General features: G+C 37.9%; 1 protein-coding gene and 1 pseudogene across 1 annotated transcript; both read right to left on the bottom strand.

The window, feature by feature from the left end:
* Window positions 1-979: 979 nt before the first annotated feature.
* On the bottom strand, window positions 980-16,385 carry LOC110030941 (peptidyl-prolyl cis-trans isomerase-like). Its single transcript, XM_020733942.1, has 7 exons — window positions 16,217-16,385; window positions 15,934-16,140; window positions 6,269-6,410; window positions 6,072-6,160; window positions 5,048-5,102; window positions 2,625-2,710; window positions 980-1,372 (listed from the first exon to the last, which is right to left on the bottom strand). Exons 1-7 carry the CDS (start codon window positions 16,247-16,249, stop codon window positions 1,214-1,216), a joined length of 771 nt encoding a protein of 256 aa, XP_020589601.1. The 5' UTR covers window positions 16,250-16,385; the 3' UTR covers window positions 980-1,213.
* Window positions 16,386-20,174: 3,789 nt separating this feature from the next.
* On the bottom strand, window positions 20,175-21,550 carry LOC110030866 (annotated as a pseudogene).
* Between the last annotated feature and the right edge of the window lie 466 nt (window positions 21,551-22,016).

The following is a 22,016-nucleotide window of genomic DNA, read 5'->3' as shown; positions in this document are numbered from 1 at the left end:
AAACATTAGTTTGGTTCACACTCTACATTCTGAGAAGTATTTATCATTTGAAAAGAGATAAAAAAAAATAGAATTTGTCTAAAAAAATGCTTTAAGAATGTGAGAAAATGCTACTCCTTTAATAGTTATTAAATTGAGCATTTGGGCCATTGCTTTCTCATCCAAGCTTGCTCTTAACAACTCAAGACTAAGATGTTTTCATATTGGCTTTAGAATCTTTAGTGTCAAATGTATCATGCCTTCTATTTTGAACTCTAACATTGACTTCTTTGGCTAAATTATTGCTATGTGGAAACAGAGTTGTGGGGCTCATGCTTCAATTTTTCTGCCTTTTTTTCTTCTTTTAGTCTGACTAAAGTGAAGTTGGTGCACTGCCAAAATCATAATTTTAAGAAAAAATTATATCTAGTTAGTTTTCACATAATATATATGGCATGCTTAATCCTAATTATTTTTTTATTTATTTCCATATTTAATGGTGAATGGAACAAATTTATTCTTGCATATTAGAAAAGGAAAAAATGGTAACAAATATTCATAATTTTTATTTTGTATCCATTCTTATAATATTGAACTCCAAACTAAACATAAAAAAAAAAAAATTAATTTTATGCATCACCAAACACACCAAAACTACATTGAAATCCAACTTGATGTATTATGAGTAAGCAATAAAGTCAAGTAAACTGCACTGATTTCAACAAAAATTATTGACAACATCAATAAGATTCCTCCAATAAACAATATTAAAGAAATAGGCATTTACATACATACCATTCAACTCTTATGTATTTACATATCTAACACCAAACTTTTACTTTTCGCATTTATACCAACCGTACCACGATTTCAACTTTTGAACAGTGAAATACAGCTTTTGTGTATTTATAAGGTGGTATACACATCAAGTTTAGCTGCTAGATATGTAAATACATGGGAAGTAAGTTGCATGTATGTAAATCTTCAGAAAAACAGAGCAGAAACAGCATAAGAAATTACTTAGCATAATGTCAGAATTCATTAATTGGAGCATGAAATGCAATCCCAAACTTTTGCCAACGCTAGTGGGTACCAACTAATGTGATTGATAAATGTCTTAAAAGTTATTGCTAAAATCTTAAATTCGATTCTCGGACACAAAATTATGAACTCCACCTTGCTGATTTTTGGGTGCGCTAAACAAAAATAAGCCAATGGACTCAGCAGGATACAGTCAGCTCGCCGCCACAGGAAGCTCGCCAGAATTTACAATCCTACAAGGGCGTTTTGGGACATCGGACCTGCTGGTTTCCTCCGACTCGATCTTCTTCACCACCTCGATTCCTTCTAACACGTGTCCAAAAACGACGTGGCGGTTGTCGAGCCAAGGAGTCTGTTTTAGACACCAATGGAGGAAGTCAGTACGATGTAGTTCCGTAATAAGGGAAATTTGCAGTAATACCATGCAATTCTTATGGATCCGCATGGCAAAACACTTAATGTTTGATATTTACATTTATAACAACTTGGTGCTATAAACCTATGCATAAAAAAGTGCATTTGACTTTTAAGAACTTGGTAAAAGCGGTATTTTTAATGAGAAGTTAAAGATTTGGGTGTTACGAATGTAAATGTTGAATTTTAGGTGTTAGAGATGTAAATTCATAAGACTTATGTGGTATGTATGTAAATGCCTCTTGGATGAATAGGCTACCTACCTTTGACATGCAAGTTTTCGCAATATTGTTAATATTCAAATTTCAAATTCTAACGCAAATATTGAAATCATGATAGAACTTCAAACTTATATCTTACACTTATATCAAATTCTGAATCGGTTAGATCATGGCATATGAAAATACAAGATTTTGAAAGGAATGAAGTGTCAAAATAGTCCTCTAACTATTTACATTGGGACATTTTCGTCCCAACGTCTATAAAAGTGTCAAATTAGTTCCCAGGCTCGAACTATTTCAGCCTCTATTACAATAGTTCAGGGCAAAATTGACACGTTTCTATATAGTCTGGGACTAAAATGGCTCCCAACAAAAAATCAGTACCATTTTGACACTTCTCACATTTTGATAGTTTGAAAAAAAAAAAAACTTGGTGTTAGTTTTGAAAAACTAATGAAGATTCAATGTCATGTGCGTAAATACCTAGTAAATGAAATGATAAACATCCTAATTTACTTTACTATCTTGAATGTGCCAAAAAAAAGCGATAAGAATAAAGCATAACCGAGGATTCCCTGCTCAATAACGTGATAAAGGTGATGGTATAAAAGAAGAGGGCAGGGGTTTCAATGGTATAATTTTACATACATACCACCCAATTCCTATGTATTTACATATCTGACATCTAAACTTTATTTTTTACATTTTTACCAAAAGAATTCTTTATATCATATAAAAAATATCACCATTTTAACTTTTAAAAAGTGAAAACTGTTCATGCATAGGTAACGTGCATGCATGTAAAAATTGAAGTTTAGGTGTTAGATATGTAAATACATAGGAATTAAGTGGAATGTATGTAAATCTTCCTTAAAAAAAAGTAGAAAATAAGATTCTGGTAAGCAGAGTTTATATTATCACAAATGGTAACTGTAGACATTTAAATCACCAGAAATTATAGAGAGATACCTTCACTGTGCATATAAAAAATTGGCTTCCATTAGTACCAGGGCCTGCATTAGCCATGCTCAAGACTCCAGGTCCAATATGCTTCACTGGAAGAACCAAATGCTATATCAGTGCAAGAAGTAAAGCAAACTACAACCTACTTCCAAATTAATATCATCTTTACTAAAATAAGAAATTTATATATGAAATACTCAAATTTAGGTCAAAGTAAGATTGTACAAGGCGGCAAGACCTAAGAAAATTGGACCAGATTGATATATAGATAGTAAGATAGAGTTAGACTACTATTCCGTTTTTAATCATTTGGACACTTAATTTCACCTCTTTGAAGCATTCATACACCTCCTTTTGAATAATTGGAATTTAAAATATCATGCTCATTTTTCAAATCCTAATATGCCAAATTTAAAAAGGTAATAAATGTTTCAATACTTAAACAATAAAAAATAAAGATGAATGGTGTAAGATCTATAAGGATAAGGGGGCATATTTATGGAATATTTGAAGTAGATTTAAGCAATGTTTGAGTAAGGTTATAGCAAACTCAGGCAAGGCTCGAGCAAATTTGAAACCAAGTTTGAAGGAACTATGTTCAAAAAAGAAGATTTAAATAAAAATCTTATAAAGTTTGAACAATATGTAAAACAAGTAAAACTAGTTCTATTCTAACCATTTGAATGAGATTCGACCTCATTTTCAAAACATGTTAAAAATGTTCTAGAATGGTTAGAACAAGTCTTGAACATGGTTTCAGACCAAATTTGAACGTGTTTGAAAATAAATTCAACTTAAGTTTGAATAAGCATATGATACAACATCATTCAAACTTTATGATTCAAAAAAGCATTCAATCTCCATGAAAATTGCCTCAATTCATTACACAATTATTTGGATGATTTCAATATTACATAATTGCTTCGATAATATGATACAGCAACATTCAATATTCAAAAGCATTTACCCATAAATGTCGGGGTCCCCATTAAACTATGTTGTTTAATCCAACTTAACCATTGTGGTTTTCTTATCGCAGGAAATAAAAAAATATTGAAATAAGGATGGTAAAATTGGCACTGAGTGGCCAATTATGGCGATTAAGGGGCATATAAAGTTATATATATATATATATATTGATGCAGTCACACATAGATATATTAGCACATAAATGCATTAAATATTATAAAGATCATGAACATAAGAATAATTTAAATCATGTGGAACATTCATAACATGTAATATTATTATAATATGAAGTTCTAATGTCATTTGTTATATTAATATGCATTTTGAACTACGCATTTTTATAATTTATATTGTGTCCTATATATTATTTTTTACGCTTAAATAAGTATCGATTATCCATTGAATTTATATGTTAAGATCAAGTGGTTAACTTTTTTTAGCAGATTCCACCAGATTGATTAGTAAACCATCACTAAAAGAGTATATCATTCAACAATTATTATTACTAGATGCAATATTTCTGTTTAAGATATAATTCTTTGTTTGGACTTCCGTTGGATTTTGGTTTAGTTATTACATTTGTAGTTGGTTTTCTTCTTTCTTTTCCATTAGTTGATATTTTGTTTTCTTTGATAAAATATAATTAAAGGTTCTATTGATGCAACAAAATATTAGTTCTTACATTTATGTACATACATGTTCTCGTACACATAATCATTATGGATACTTTTGCCTTAAATAAAAAAAATGTATTATTTTGTCAGGACTCTTGGGGCCTATCTCATGAGTTGAGACCAAATTTCATCATCGAGTTTTGTATTGTCAGAATATACCAGCTTCCAGATGCAAAGCTCAAAATGTTGCAAACTTATTTTTGAACCTCATCTCTTCTCATGTCAATCGTCAATATAAGGAAACTTTGAACTTCAATACCACAATGAAATTCAACCCAAAAATGCAATCCAACATGAATCATGGATTATAAATGGGTCAGCCCAACCGAATCTTAGTTCTAATCCACTTAGAAGATCAATGTTAGGGCAGGGCAGGGCCAAAAGGAACCAACTTTTACCTGATGATAGACTTATGCAATCAGCGCTGATAATACTTAAATTGGCTATGCTAGAGAAAAAAAAAGCATAAATTATAAAAACATACTTTAAGATAATACAAAGCAATTCTGATGCATTTCTTATGGATGCTAAAAAAAATGTAAAGGAACATATTGGTGGATCCCAATGAGGCATCTGAGAGAAAATAGAGAAGTTATTTAAATGCCGCCAAAAGACAAACAAAGAACTATATCAAATCTAAATAATGTCCTAAACCAAAATTGGCATGATAAAGTACAAATAAGTGAGAGTAAATTAAGAGGAAAATGTGCCCGTGTCTAAGTAAATGGGCAGCATAATCTAAATAAAAGATGTAGAAATTAAGGACCGGATAAATTAAGTGTTTACAATTAAAGTTCTCATCATCAAATTGTCGTCCATAAATACTTTTTCCTCCGGTTCCCTGCAAAAGATCCAAACAGATAGCTTTTAGCTGGCATAACTACCTTAACAACGCCACATATGGCAAAAAGATCTCATTAAACTAACATTCCAAAACTATTCCTCCCATGAAGACATTTAAATAAGAAACAACAGCATACAATCAATTTACATAATTAAAGTTGTGAAACAAGCTATTTGTCTGTTGGAAGCAAAAACAAAGAGTGGTGCTGAAAATATGCATCAAATCATGTTGGAATATAAAAAAAGACTTCTTCGTTAATCTTTTATGGCTATTTTAACTTTATTTTAAGAAAAATTTTGATGTGTCATTTAAATAATGACAAAGTTCAAACACATTATAAATGAATGAAAAAAACAATCACTTAATCACAGTGAATTCCATTTCAAGGCATAAATACGCCAGCCAAAATTAGAAACATGATACAAAAACATCTTCCACGAACATTCATCACTTCATTCAGAAAAATATTAAAGTTCTTCTAAAGAAGTTGCAAAAACAGCTGAAGGAACTTTTGGTTTGGTGAAACTTAGAAATTAACTGTTCACATGTAAAGTAACTTCTCTTTTGCATTGTAATAGAACATTTTTAGTTTATTTTCTACACAGATTTACTGCTGCATTTACCTCGCATTAGTTTTTAATATACAGTACATAAACTTAAAATAATCCCTTGATTATTTGCAGGGGTCATTTTAGTCCCATAGTCTATAAAGTATTTAGTCCCAAACCTCTATTAAATAGTCCAACAAAGACTATTTCAGCCGCAATTTAAAAAAATCTAGAGACAAATTTTACAAATTTATACTCTGGGACTCAAACGATCCATTAAATAGTTAGATGATTATTATGACACTTTACTCCAGTACATAATATGCATGGAAAAAAAATGCTGCATTTGCTTTGCAGCGTTTGTCAAAAATTGCCCTTTATTTGCAGCGAAGTAAGAAAACACTAAGTTAAACCTTACATTGCCACGCTCAAAGTCTCCTCCTTGAATCATGAATTCCTTAATAACACGATGAAAGGAGCTTCCTTTATAGCCAAAACCTTTCTCTCCTGTATGCAAAAGACCAACTAGTTATCAAAAAAAAAAAAAATGACAATACAGATGACAATACAGACGAATATGGCCTTTGGAAGAGCAATAACAGTAGGAAGTCTCACCAGTGCATAGGGAACGGAAATTCTCAACCGTTATAGGAACATCATCTCCAAAGAGACCAATTACAATCCTACCCGAAGTCTCGCCACCAATTTCTATATCAAAGAAGCACTTATGGGTTACCTTAGCCTGAAGCTCAAGAACCTGGGAAAACAGGCAAACCATGTTGAAGACTTAAATAACAATTATGAGGATAGAGAAATTGAAAAAACAAAAGAACATACATTCTGTCATATATCTAAGAGAGCCTTTACAGTGTACAATGATAAGGTATTTATACAGGATAACAAAAGAACATACATTCTGTCATATATCTAAGCGAGCCTTTACAGTGTACAATGATGAGGTATTTATACAGGATAGCAAAAACGGGAAGGACTAGAAAGGTCATAGCACTTTTTGAATCAAACGGTTACTATGAGATTACACTGTTCAAGATCAAATGTGATCTGGGGACCTTAGTATGGGTGGTTAGACTGCTGTCCATGTTGACAAAGAAAAGAAAGTGATTAATCTTTATCATGGCTATGAGAGCCTGATGTCTGTTGATGGGAAGCTATTTGATGAAGACATCTGCAATTTGATCTTGGATCATGATGTGATGACAATGATCTCATTGGATTTTATGAGGTCTCTGATAAAGTGATAGTCTACTCCTATGCATTTCATTCTGGCATGAAATGCTGGGTGGTGGGTAGAAGTTTCGCAGAGATGTTGTAATATATTAAGGTGGGTTAATTGCGTGAAATGTCAAATTTTTGAAGTAGACAGAGCCATATGATTTCTGTAGTGGCAGTCGCAAGAGCCCGATACTCTACTTCGGTTGAGGAATATGCTACAGTTTGTTCTTTCTTGGGTGCCAAGAAGATGATTGTGTCCTCAAGTAAAGAGTAGTAACCAGTGGAAGATGTCTTGTCGGTCGGATTGCCAATATAGTCAAAGTCAACATATGAGCGGAGAATAAGGGGTGTGTTGTTGGTCAGAATAACATGTGAGACAATCCCTTTGAGGTAATGAAGGGCTCGATTAAGGGGTAGGGAGTGGAGGAAAGGTTCGTGCATATGTTGGCCGAGATGGTTGATTGCATGGGTGATATCCAGGCAAGTGATAATAAAGAATTACAAAGATCCTATGAGATGGAGAAATTGAGGAGGATCTGAGAATGGTAGAGAGAAGTCGGTGTGGTGATGTTTGGTTGGTAAAGGTGGAGAATGGACTTGCAAGGGATCGTACCTGAGGTTTGCAGAATGTTAGTGAGATAATCGGGTTGATGAATGAAGTAGCGTTGTAGGGTGGATTGAATTTGGAGTCCTAGGAATTGAGAGATGTCGCCCGGATGTTTAAGGCTGAAGGTTGTGCAAAGGCTGCGAATAAGATTAGTAACAGTGGGTTTGTGGTTGTCAGTGATGAATATATCATCGACGTAGAAGAGGAAGAAGAAGTGAGTATAGTTATGGTGGTATAGAAAAGATGGGGCTATGGAACTCATTCATCTTCTCGGTCGATGAGTTTCAAACGTGCATCCTGATGAAACCACCGGTGCAAACGAGGGGATTAGTACAACCCCGTCTTTTGAATTTTTGGCCCAAGAAAAGAAAATGTACATTTTACTCTTGAATTCATAGGGGAAAATCGCAAAAAGCCACCTAACCTAGCCGACTTCTCTCTATGCACAAAAAACCTAACATAAATTCTCTAACACAGACCTAGGGGCTCTAGAACAAGAAAAACAAGAGTTTAGAAGACTTTCACCTTCGCGATGGTTTGATCAAAGCCTTCTCCTTGCTTGTCCAAGCGCCGACGTTGCTCTGGGGAACTTCGCTCCGCTCCTTCCCCAAAGAGTGAGGAAGCTCTCCTCTACAAGGAGAGGTGAAGCTCTCCTTGCTCCTCCAAGAGATTCCCCCACACGCTCAAGAGAAATGCTGGAGGAAGAAGGAGGAGGTAGTGCAAGAGAAAATTTTGGTGAAAGAAGGAAGAGTGAGGGCTCAAGGTAAGGAGGAAAAAGCTTCCCTTTACTCCTTGCCAAAAACTCCTCTCCAGCTCTCCAACCAAGCTTCTCCTTTCTCAATAACTCTCCACCTCAAGAAGCTAGCAAAAAAAACTCCAAGCCCAAAGAACTCTCCGGAGAAGAAGATGATGAGGAGGAAGAAGAAGAATTCTTCTCACCTTGCCAAAAGCTTCTCCAGACTTTTCTTTAGCCTCTAGAGAAGAAGCTCCAACCTTGGTCGAAGATCCCAAGCCCCCTCTTCAAGAAATCAGTGTAAGTGGCAGGAAAATGGAGGAAGAAGAAAAATAAGAGTAGAAAGAGAACCCTAGCTCCCAAAATCCCCAAATCTGATCTCCTCCAGCCTTTTTTGGTTTCCCCCTCTTTTTGTGAGGCTCAAGCCTCACTCCATCCAAAAAATCGGCCTCAAGGGCCCACAAAAATCGGGATCAGAAAATAGGCTGGCGCCTAGGCGTTGGATCCTAGCTCTTAGACGTTGGGTTGGGCGCTTACTTTCTGATCGCTCGGGTTTGTAGTTATTTTTGGGCTGTTTCGGGCGTTTAGACTCCCGAGATTGGTGTTGGGGCGTTGGGGCGTTGCGTCTGGCGCCTAGGCGCTAGAGCCTGACACCGGGTTTCCAGGGGCTCAGTTTTGTGCTCCTGGCCTATTTCAGGGCCTAACGTTGGGGTGCCAGAACCTAACATAGGAGTGTCAGTCTGCCACGAAAACCTCAATTTTCGCTGAAATCGTCTGGCAAAAGGATTTGATTTTCCATAAGCTATGAGGAATCAAATATGACTAAAATATAGTCTCATAATTTCGAAGATAAGCTGTCTTATGGGCCTAGCATTAAGGATTTCAATGCCAATGGGCAGCTCAAATGATCGTGCAGGTATGACATTCTAAACCCTAATCTCCCCAGAAACTCCCAAGGGAAGGTTTAACAAATTTCTTTGACCACGGGAGGCTTCAAATAGGCGGAGTAAGATTTTCAAACATTAGAATAGACATCAGACATATCTCATATCATAATTGATGCCACTAAATGGTAGACATTTGGTGGACTCTCCAAGGCAAGGTTGAATCATCACAAACCTAGTTTAGTGCCCCAAACACACGCTAGGGAGCCTAGATGGATGTCTTGAGCTACGGGACACTACGATGAACAGTAAATAGTTTTGAGTCATTCAAGTGGACATTCTACACGTGTGACATCAAAAATTGATGCAAACAAGAAGCCATCATCCAGAAGAACCACAGTGGCGATTGTCGACCATTTTGGCACAAATAAAACTCTCGCACTCTTGAGCGAACATTTTTTTTGGCCCCGACTAACATGAGATGTAGAGAAACATGTCCGACAATGTAAGATTTGTCATACAGTCAAAATATGCAGCCAAAAACAAGATTATACACACCTTCACCAGTCCCTAAAGCGCCCTGGGTGAATGTGAACATGAACTTTATTGTAGGACTTCCATGCACACAAAGTAATAAAGATTTTGTCATGATAGCAGTTGATTATTTCTCAAAATTGACGCATTTCGTTGCCTGCCACCGAACATTAGATGAACCTCATATTGCCGATTTGTACTTCCGCGAAATCATTCGACTTCATGGTATTCCCAGGACTATTACTTCTGATCATGACGTTAAACTTTTGAGCCACTTTCGGCGAACCCTCTGGAGCAAATTAGGCACTAAACTCCAATTTAGATTTGCAGCACATCCTCAACTAGATGGTGAATCTTCTTCGATGCTTCGTAGGGAAAAAACATCAAATAATGGGATCTCGTCGTCGCTCAAGCCCAATTTGCTTATAATAGATTAACAAACCAGACCATTTGAAATTGTGTGCGGTTGAAACTCGATCACACCCCTTGAGTTGGTCCCAGTTCTACCCCCACAGTGAGGATGCTACAGAACGTGCTTACCAAATTCAGCAAATCTACAAGAAAGTTGGAAAGCAACTTTAAGCAAAACCACAAATATCAAGCACAGGCTAACAAATCCCAAAAAAAAAAAGTATACTTTAAAGAAGAAGACCTCGTCTGGATCCACCTTAAGGAGTGATTTCCCGTAGGATCACGAGTGACTCAAACTCCGAGAGGACAGACCTTTCTACATACTTACAAAACTCATTGATAATGCTTACAAAATTGACCTACCAGGCGACTCCAAAATTTCGGTTGCATTCAATGTTGTGGATCTCACCACATACTACAAGGAACCTGAAGCTTCGACAACTGATGTTGAAGCCCCCCAACTCCGAGAGTGTGACGTGGGGCTAGTTGCTTGTAGTCTGTTGGACCGAAAAAAATAGGGAGTTGGTCCAGCTTTCACCCTGGACCAGACCGGTCCAGTATATTAATTCGCACATGTCTCCTTCTCTAATGCCCAATTTTTTCACTCCAATTTCCCTGCCACCGTGCCCTATTCACCCGCATCCTCTCCTAGCCGTTGCAAACCCTTCCTTTCCTTTACCCCCTTCCTTCCCAAGATCTTACCTTTGTTGTCTCCCTTTCCTCCCCTATTTATACATGTTATCTTCTTAGGTCAAATTAGTCTTTATTGTTAATTTTTTGTTCCAGTGGTCTTACTGATGTTCTCCCTCATTCAAGGTTGTATCCTTTGGCGAAGTTGTGTTGCAGTTGTATCTCGCCAAGGTGTTGTGTATCCCTGCTCTGAGCCATCCTCCCGGTATCTCCCTTGTCCTTGTAGAACTCCTAATCCTCCAGTTGGTCGTTCGACCTTCATTCGGACTCCCTCTACCCGGTACAGACGAGCCACCGCACTCCTCCAGGCTATCACGTCACCCTCCTACGCCACCTCCCTCCATTTTCATGCCTCCACTTCTCTTCCAAGTTGCCGCACCGCTTCTTCTACGCCACATCCTTCCTCTGTCACGCCTCCTAGTCTCCTCGGCAGATCGCTGCCCCCTCTAGGTCCCCTCCAACACTCCATTCAGCCATTGCTAAGCTGCTTCTACACACTTTTTGTCGACCCCCGGGTTTGCCACCTCCATCAGTGTTCGACTAGCAGTCGTCAGCTCCCCCTAGCCCTGCTCCAACAGTTTCCAGCCGCCTACCAGAGCGGTTGCATCATATTCGCCGCATTCCAGGACTGTTTCTACCTCATGCTGAGGCTATTTCTGTATTCAATATTCGTTTATTGTTTGTGTTATTTTGTTTACTGTTTATGTGTTTTTCGTTTGTTGTTTATCCGTTAATATTTGAAAAGAATCATCACTGTACTCGTCTCTAAAATTCAATAATAAAATTTGTCAAGTTTGAGTCGTAGTTTGGGTTAAATCCCGTATCAGTGGGCTTACGAGATGTTGATGCCAAAGAGTGGTGGTAATTGCAGATCAAAAGGCTATATGAGGGGAGGCGGGAATGGACTAGAGTGCACTATGTTTGTGTCAACGAAGGAGAACGAGTTCTTTTTCTAAGCCTGGATGCATAAATAATTGACATAAAAAATGAGAAGGCAAATGTAATTTGAAAAGCGGATTGCAAATTGTGAGCAGTTTGCAAGCATGGATAATTCGAAATACAATTAGCATACGTCATGGGGTGGGTAGAATGCCTCATCCTTCATGGGAGATAGGGATCAATTGGTACTAGCCCTTAGTGACTGACTTAGTCAAATCAAGAGTGAAGGGGTATATTGCTACAAATGATCCAAGCAAGATATGAGATGGTCAAAGGCTCTAGAGTTGAGAATCTAGTTAAAGTCGGGATGGGGTTCGGCGGAGAGCAAGGTCGCAAAAAAGTCTGAGTGGGTTTTTATTGAAGACTCGAGTGATGCGAGCAATCTACAGCTGATTGTATGACTTTGATCTGATAGGTGCTTTGTGAGTTCTTAGACTTGTTTGTATACCTAAAATGATTCTAACTCTATCTTCCTCTGGATCTCGAGTTGCCTCATTGTTGATGACTAGGATTTATGGTGTCTCGTGGTTGTTGACTAGGATTGGTGGTAAGAACAATGTAAGAGGAATTGAGCTTGCTTGCTTTTGCAGTGTTGGCAACCATATTGACTTCCTCATTGCACGGGAATGAGTAAAGGACATCCAAACTGATCGGAGTTAGAGTGTGCTAGATGGAGCCCGGTTTGCGACCCCAGCTCCCGCTCTTGCTTCATTCCAGTTTCGCGAATCGGCGTCAACCCTCTGTCGCGATACCAGTTCCCACCTCTATCAGTTTCACAAACCGATGCCTGCTTTTGCCTCTTCTTCGTGATATAAGGGATCCTGCCCCATCCTTCGGTGATTTTGATCACGAGACTGGTGACGAGGAAGTAACTACACGCGGTTTGCTTCTTCCTGGCTTATGGCAAAAAAGAGTTCTTCCTTTGTGTTGTTTCAGTGACAGAATGCAAGGCTTATCTCTCCATTTTGGGCGTTTTCTCTTGTGGTTCTCGGGTAGAGTGAAGGAGATAGAGAAGGAGAATGAAGGAGATGAGAGATTTCTCTTGTAATTGTCGAAACGATCAACTGGTGTAAATTCTTCACGTAGTAAAATCCTCTGCAACTCTGTGGACGCATGCAATTTGTTGAACCACGTAAATCTGTGTGTTCTGCTGTGTATTGTTTGACAGTAAGAGGTACAAGACTAGACTTGTTGTAAAAGGATTTCAGCAAAAATATGGTATTGATTATTCAGAGATTTTCTCTCCTATGGCGAAGCTTACAACTATCAGAATAGTACTGTCTATGGTGGCTACTGAAGATCTATTCCTTGAGTGGACCATCTACATGGGGAACTTGAAGAAAACATCTACATGCACCAAATTCCTTGAGTGGTTAGATGTGAAGACAGTCTTTCTTCATGGGGAACTTGAAGAAAACATCTACATGCACCAACCTAAAGGGTTTATAGTACAGATAAAGGAAAATTCAGTTTGCAGATTGAAGAAGAACTTGTATGGTTTGAAGCAAGCTCCTAAACAGTGGTACCAAAAATTTGATAATTTCATGCACGGTGCAAGGTACAGCAGATGTCAGACAGATCATCATTGCTATGTCAGGTATTTTGACTATTTTGACAATTCTTATATCCTTATATCATCCTACTATTGTATGTGAATGATATACTTATTGCAGAGGCTAGTACTGCTGAGATTAATAATCTGAAGGAGCCTAAGCGTGATATTTGGTTCTTGACTCAAATCTCCTTTAAATTTAAAAGTTGCAAAACAAATCCTTGGCATGAGAATTGTCAAAGATAGAGTCAGAGACACGTTGAGACTCTCTCGGGCTGAGTATGTGAAAAAGGTACTTAACAGATTCAATATGGATAAGGCCAAACCAGTTGACACACCATTGGGCAGTCAATTCAGACTCAGCAAGAATCAATCATCCAAGTCAGATGAGGAACGGGACCATATGAGTAAGATTCCTTATGTTTCAGTTATTGATTCACTTATGTATGTTATGGTTTGCACCAAACTAGATATTGCTCATGCAGTGAGAGTTGTTAGCAGATACATGAGTAATCCAAGAAAGAAACATTGGAAAGCAGTGAAGTGGATCTTGAGGTACCTAAGAGGCTCTTCAGAAACTTGCTTGTGTTTCTCAGTAAAAAGTTCAGAGGTACAAAGCTATGTTGATGTTGATTTAGCTTGAGACATTAATGTCAGAAGAAGTACTACGGACTATATTTATACTCTTGGTGGCACAGCAGTGTCATGGAGCTCTAATCTGCAGAAGACAGTGTCGTTGTCTACCACAGAAACTGAGTATATAGCAGAGTCAGAGGTTGCAAATGGCTACAGGGCTTCTTAGAAGAATTGGGCAAGAAGAATCAGAAGGGCATTCCCTACAATGACAGTCAGAGTGCCATATTCCTTGCCAGGAATCTAGCATTTCAGTCCAGGACCAAGCACATTCAGATCACGTATCACTTTATACGATTATTATGAATGACAGACAGTTGTTGCTTGAGAAAATTTGTGGAAGTCATAACCATGTTTATATGCTGACAAAAAGTGTTACTCTTGAGAAATTGAAGTTGTGTGCAACTTCAGTTGGTCTTCTACCTTGAATACAGAGTCTTGAGTTGCAGAGGCGGAGGATATTACGTTTGAAGAAAAGCGCGAAGTCGCCAGTGGATGATATGAGTTTGAGGAAAAAAACGTTGTAGTTTGTATATTGGTCTCAATGTGGGAGAATTGTTGGATAGAGCCCGGTTCGCAACCCTAGCTCCCGCTCCCGCCTTCCCGCCCGCTCCTTTCCCGTTTCGCAAATCGGTACCATCCCTCTGTCGCGATACCTGTTCCCGTCTCTGTCAGATTCACGAACCGACGCCTGCTTCTGCCTCTTCTTCCCGATATAAGGGATCCTGTCCTTCGGTGATTTTGATCGTGAGACTGGTGACGAGGAAGTAGCTACAGGCGGTTTGTTTCTTCCTAGCTTACGGCAAAAAGGTGTTCTTCCTTTGTGTTTTTCGGTGACTGAACGCAAGGCTTATCTCTCCATTTTGGGTGTTTTCTCTTGTGGTTCTCGGGTAGAGTGAAGAAGATAGAGAAGGAGAGTGAAGGAGAGGAGAGATTTCTCTTGCAATTGTTGAAACGATCAACATGCGTAAATTTTTCAAGTAGTAAAATCCTCTGCAACTTCGTGGATATAGACAATTTGTCGAACCATGTAAATCTGTGTGTTCCGCAGTGTACTATTTTATGGTGTGAATTTTATCGTTCCAATTTTTTCGCTTTATTCGTTGATCATTCTTCTATTTTTCTATATACCACAACAGAGTGGTTCAGATGGCAAGCTTAGTTGCATCATATGCAAGCGGAAATCCATTGAGGGTGTATAAGAGAGCGACTTCATGCTCTAGACAGCCACCAACTACGTATGTTGTAAATGAGTTCTTTGATTTGAGTAAGGTAATGTGCCTTTATGCTTGTCCCCATTGTGATATTATGTAATTCATTTTTGAGTTTAATTATTCGTGACCAGGGATTGCAATTGTTTTTCAAGTGTCGTCCAAACGGCGGAAGTACTGGGAAGATAGAGTAAATATGCAGAAATGGATGCAGAGATAGTGGATAAAAAAGCGTCCATGAGGTTTTCATCTATGAGCTGCCAAATGCTGTAATTTGGGTTTGGAATAGTTTGTCCTGCTTCAATGGTAGTGAATCTGGGAAGAAATTGATCGTTCCTTTCAAGGAAGAAAGTGAATCCTTTTGCAGTGATTACTTTGAGCATTTGTGCTTTCAAAATGAGATAACTCTCGTTGGTAAGGCGTGTATTAAAGATGATTTTGATGTGTGCCATGAGAAATTTGATGGAGGAAGGAATAGTAACTTCGGCCATTTTGAGCAGAAACAAACTTGATGGTTGGCTTAAAGTTCTGTGGTGACATTCGGAACAGATTACAACGTTGAGAAAAAAAAAAAAAAAAAAAAAAAAAAAAACGTTAGACAACTTCGAGACACATAATGAAGAAAGAGCTGCTAGCAAGCGCATTCAAAGAAAAGCTGCTATTAGAAACAACACGCGATGATTCAAAGGTAACAATAGGGTTCCTTCCAGGTTGAGATCAAGCAAGATCGACACCGCAGGGCCACGAATCGGCACCAAAATAAGCTCGAATGGCTAAAATTAGTCTCTCTTTCATAAAAATCATATCACACATTAATCATTAATCCGAATTTTCAAAGAACCGATCCTCTTACCTTAGTATCTGAAGAGTTTGCAGCTGCGGCGCAGATCATTCTCCGTTGTCTGGCAATAACCTTCTCCCTTGGATAAATCGTCATCCTCAAATTAGGATGGATGGTTCCGGCGGTGCTTGCTTCCCTGAAGCGTAGCGATAGAATCGAAGCACTGCAAAGCGCCAATGGTTTACGGCGCACATTGAGAGCGTTGGAGGCAAAGCTCCCCTGAAAGCATAAAGAATAGTGAGCTTAGCTAGTCAAGAGGTAAACGACTTCTCTCTCAAATGAATCAGAGAGCGACCTGCACAGCAGAAGCAGATAAGCAGGATGCCATGGCGGCGGCGGCGGTGGAGGAGGAGGGGATAATATTCTTCTGGGGTGAAGGAGAAAGGATAGCGAGGAGGGCTTTCCGGAGGTGTGTAAACCAGCCTAACACGAGAGAGCCGGAGGAGGGCAGTCCAAAGAAGAAATATTACATCAGTACTACCACCCACGTAAAAATAACGTGCGTAGCCAATCAAAACACGTCACGACATCGCGCACGGCAGAGTAAAAAAAACGGCGCAGTAACACGGGGAATATTCTCTCATATGTTATTCATGTGTTATTGCGTGTTATTCATGTGTTATTGTGTGTTATTCATGTGTTATTGTGTTATTATAACACCAAGAATATTCTCAAGATACAATAACACATGAATAACACACAATAACACTTGAATAAAACGGGAAATATTCTCGATAGAGAAAAAAACGGCGCAGTAACGCGGGGGAATATTCTCTCGTGTGTTATTCATGTGTTATTGTGTGTTATTCATGTGTTATTGTATCCTGGGAATATTCCTGGTGTTATAATAACACAATAACACATGAATAACACATGAATAACACACAATAACACATGAATAACACGGGGGGAAATATTCCCCGTGTTACTGCGCCGTTTTTTTTCTGCGTCGCGAGGGATATCGTGACGTGATTTCATTGGGTACGCACGTTACTCTACGTGCGTAGTACTGATGTAATATTTTTTCCAGTCAAAACGGCTCGTTGTTCGCGAACACTAGGCTAGTGTTGAGCTTCTGTTCGGTTGTTTTGCTAACACGGTTTTTCTTTACTGCTCATTTTGGCCTGATATACTATTAATCAATTATATATATATTTTTGCTGAATAGTATTTTTAAAAAATTAATTTTGTAGAAGGCTAAATAAATTTATAATCAATTAAAAGTATTAATGAAGAAAATAGATTAAAAATTATTAATTTAGATTCAAATGATATTTTAAATCTTGCTCCAATCCTTAACAGCATATGACTACGTGATTAAGATTGTCAAAACAATTCTTTGTTCGTGAACCGCTCGTGTTCATCTCGCTAAGCAAACAAGTCGAACACAAACACACTTTTGTGTTCGGCTCATTTACACCCCTAGAGCCGAGGCTAATATTAGGCTCCTTAAAAACTAAAATTATGAATGTTGGTTTTAGGCTCCTTTATTTTTCTAACATTGAAATTATATTTGTGTTCGGCTTATTTGCTTAGCGAGCCAAACACGAGTTATTCACGAACAAAAAGTCATTTTGACAACCTTAATCACGTAGTCATATGATGTTAAGAATTAGGACAAGATTTTAATCTTATTGTTTATATTAAAACAACATTTAAAAATAATTTAATATATTTTTACTTTATTTTTTTAATTAATAATTTTAATTGATTATAAATCTTTATAGCCTTGCACTAAATTAATTTTTTTTAAAAAATACTAATTGATGAGTATTATCCGAGTCAAAACGAGTCGAACACGGACGAACAAAGTTTTGTTCATGTTCAACTAGTTTTTATATCAAGCACAACAAAATTGTTCGTGTTCGGCTCGATAACTTAGCGAATGAATGGAATACAAGTTTCTTGACAAGCCGAACACTAGTTATTCACGACCAACGAGCCGTTTTGACAGCTCTATACGTGGTGACACCTAGAGGCTAGAGGTTGTTTGGTGAGTAATGAATAGGATTTACTTCATGGGAGAACTCTATTCAATTTAAATTTAGTAAATTAAAAGATAATTAATTCTATAAATTATTTGTCATAATAATCATTAAATTTATGGGGTGTTTGGTGGCACACTATTTAGAGGATTTAGATGGATTTAACTTAAATCCCGTCAAACATTAAAAAAATAGGAAGTAAATCCAACGTTATGTTACATTAAAACTTTTTGTGTTCCGTTAAATTTCTCGCGTTCTGCTAACTTTAAGATGTAAATTTGGATTTATTAAAATTAACAATAAGGTGGATTTAAGGGATGTGACCTCTTGAAGTTATTCTCAAATGAATACTCTCCAGACTCTAACCTATAGCTATCAATGCAAATTTGATAATGAAAATTATTATTGTACTCCCAAAAAATAAATAATTTTCATGAATCCCAAAGGAATCCAATGGCCTCGGATGAAGTGAACTGGTTAGATAGGACCCACTAGGAAAATAACCAGAACAGAGTCCCAATAGCCAGCGAATAATCAAAGGTCGGAAGAAACCGAAAACCCCCCCCAGTCCTAAGCTAACCGGGAACAGAGACAGGGTGGCTCAAGCAGTCGAGGACCCCTAGAGAGTTGAGGTGACCAATGGTACTTATTCCCACCAGATGATTTTCCCGACGGACGAAACAACACTATATGTTCGCCTTCAGAGGATCAACCGACCAGTTGGACCCGAATTGTCAGCTGACTAAAAGAGCCAACTCTGACAGTTTGTCGATATGCACGACCACCTCATCCTATTCACTCGACTTATTGGGCTAAAGATCAAATTAAGCCACTAGGATTACCAGGGTGAAATACTCGAAATACCCTGTACAACCTATATTAAAGCATATGCAAGCATGTAATTTAACACCTTAGCCCAATATCTCCTATAAATAGGAGGGCAACAGTATGTATTAAGGGCTTTTTATGCCTTTGAGCCTTTGCCTCTTTAGGCTTTTTTTGCACTCTTCTCTTTAAACTCACTCTGTGGGAGATCTTTCTCCACTTCTCTCTTATAACCACCCGATTGCAATATATAAATTGGGTCATAGAGCTTGGGAATACCCCATTTCTCCCCTATGGAACAAGTTTGTGTGTGCTCTTTCATTATTTATTCCTCTCCGTGTTTTTTTGTTTCTCCCTCAAGGTTTTTATCGCTCCGATTTCTTGGGCATGCCTCACAAGTTAAATTTGGATTCGATAATTTGGGATATTGAGACATAGAAAGCCCTAAGCAACCATATGCAAAAGCTAGATTCACATACACAAGAAAAAGATACTCGGTAGATACTCCTTTCATAACATAATCAAAAGACTAAATTAGTCAACAATTTAGAATTCTTTAATTAAAATATTTCCATAACAAGTGCATATTATTGGGACCATGTTGCATTAGATTTGTGGTGAAACTTGAAAGTACTAAATTAGGTGGGTATGAGTTAGTTTAGCATATAAACATTTTGAAAATTGGGACCATGTTTCTTGGTCATAGAGCTTAGTTTTTTTTTTTTTTTTTAATTTAGGATCATCAAAGCCTTCATTAAGGAAAAGACCCATTCAATCCTACCACTAACCACATTACTAACAAAAAAAGTTTCTTACAAAATTTCTAATGCATGTACATAAAATTTTATAAACATTTGTGCACGGGAAAGCAATAAAAATACATAAATCAAGAAAATATTAAGTCCGGCAAACCGGACGTGCAGATGACGACGTGGATCACATTACGCTGTGCATTTGGTGGGATGATAATATGATGCTTGAACAGAAGTTGATAGTTCATATGCTACATTATTTTATTAAAATATTCTTTTCTTTTCTAAAAAGAAAATAATAGTGTAGAAATGGAGATGATTTATTTATTTATTTTTTTTTTTCTTTCCTTTTTAATGGAGAGGATTTTGATGATTGCACTTGTGGCTCTGAGTAAAATAATTTATGTAAGACTTCTTGTGGCGTTATATTACTTCAATTACATTAATAAAATATAATATTCAAAATTGATTTGAGTATTATAGCATATAAACATTTTTTATTTATTTATAATTATGACACTTAAACTTCTGAAATTCAAATCAGATATTAAATCTAACGAAAAACCAAGATTTAAAAGCTAAACTGTAATTTTATCATTGCTTAAATCTTGGTGATGTAACAAATACTACTATTTTATATTCGCTTAAATGTCATAATACTGTCATCAATACACGAAAGAAATCTACTTTATAAATATAAAACATACCCCATAGTCAAAGTCATCCCTGTAAATCAACTTATACTTCTGTGGAAGATATAGACTGAAGAAATTACCAAATTTCCAACTATTTGTCAATCAAAACTCCCTCTCTGCCAGTGTGGAAAATATTCTTTCTGGATATTGTGGCCAACTACGGGCCGCCACGTTGTCATATACAATTTCGACAGGTAATATGATGGCTGATGATTGATGGCCCGGACGCGTAGCCGTAGAGATACTCTTCACCTCCATGAATCATAAATATCAAACTACCATGCCAGATCATAGTGACAATAAAGAGTAACTTTATTAAAACATGATAGTTGCAGAAGAAATGCGAATTAATTAAATCCAACCGACAAAGCGGCGCACCGGAATCACACAAAGGCGTTGGAGAAGGAAACAGAAACAAAAAAAAGATGATTTTTACGATCACTCTGTTCGTGAATCAACTCAACTCTTGATCTTCGTTGCTAACCGGGTCTTGATCTTCTCAACTTCCTTTCTACGGATCTGAAACGCTTTAGCGAGCACATTATCGGGGAGCGGCGGCGAGGAGCCAAAGAGCGCGGCGGCGACACCCTGCGTGCCGGGCAGCTGGCTGTTAAAGGCGGCGATAACGGCGGCCGGCTTAGGCGGCCGGCTTATCCCCATTGTTCTGCTGAAAATGAAGGAGGCCGCGGGGGAAGACGAAGTTCTGTCCCTGAGTTATGGTTTTGGTCACGAGCTTATTAGCGGTGGTGATGAAGCCCACGTGGAGAGTCCCGTAGAGAACGAAGATGATTTCGGTGGCGCGGGGGTGGGTGTGCGGTGGATTCAAGCCTTTGGGAGCGTAGTCGATCCGCGACATTGAAACGCCGAGCGTGTTGAGTCCCGCGATTTTCTCGACGTTCGCCGCCGTTACGACGGATCCCAAGCTGTTGTTGGTGGCGGCCGGCGTTGCTAAGCCGTCGAAGAAGAAGTCGTCCGCCGTCACCGCGGCGGAGGGCTTGCAGAGGAATCCGTTTACTTTGACATCTGTGGTGATGGAAAAAAAGAAAAATTTTTAATTAAAGCTGAGTGATGGATGGATTGAAGCGTTGGATTGATTACTGGAGTTGAGGTCGGCGACGCAGAGGTCTTGGAGCGAGTCGGCGTCGGCGGCGGAGGTGAGGGCGGCGGCGGCGGTGATGAGGAGGAAGAAAGCTTTGGAGCGGATCGCCATGGGATTGAAGGGAAGGGAGGCTGATTTCTTTGGTGTGGGGGATGGGAGGGAGTTGGAGGAGGATGTGGGGAATAGGAGAGGAGAAAAGTAGGGCTTTGAATCAAAGGAGAGGTCGGAGAAGAAGCCAAGAGAAGGAGGATGTTGATTTAAGTGTTTGATTAATTGTTTTATTAAAAAGACAAGTGTAACTCCAGTTAACAATTTGATTTTGAGTTGAGTTGCATAGATTCATTTTGCTAAAAAAATTCCATTCAAAATTTTAGCTTGCATCTCAACTCGTTCATTTAGATCTGATATCAATTTGGGTCAAAAAATTAACAACCTTCGAGCTAAATTCACTAAATTTATAATCCTAACATCACTAAGGCTGTGAACAGTCAAATTTTAAGCAGCATTGGGATAGGCTCGAAGATAATTTGATCCAAAATTTTTGTTTCTAGCTTGGCTAGTTTATTTCTGTCTCATATCAATACGAGTAAAATTTGAATCAATTTTCGAGAGATTAATGAACTTAGAGCTAAATTCACACCCCTAAATAGTAAAAAAATGACATTTATACTTTCCTCGCAATTCTTATGTAACAGTATATATCAAGATAATCATCATTATTAATTTTTTAAAAGAAAAA

The sequence above is a fragment of the Phalaenopsis equestris genome, unplaced genomic scaffold (genome assembly GCF_001263595.1).
Source record: "Phalaenopsis equestris unplaced genomic scaffold, ASM126359v1 Scaffold000761, whole genome shotgun sequence".
Lineage (NCBI taxonomy): Eukaryota > Viridiplantae > Streptophyta > Magnoliopsida > Asparagales > Orchidaceae > Phalaenopsis > Phalaenopsis equestris.
This window is presented reverse-complemented; position numbering and strand designations above follow the sequence as displayed.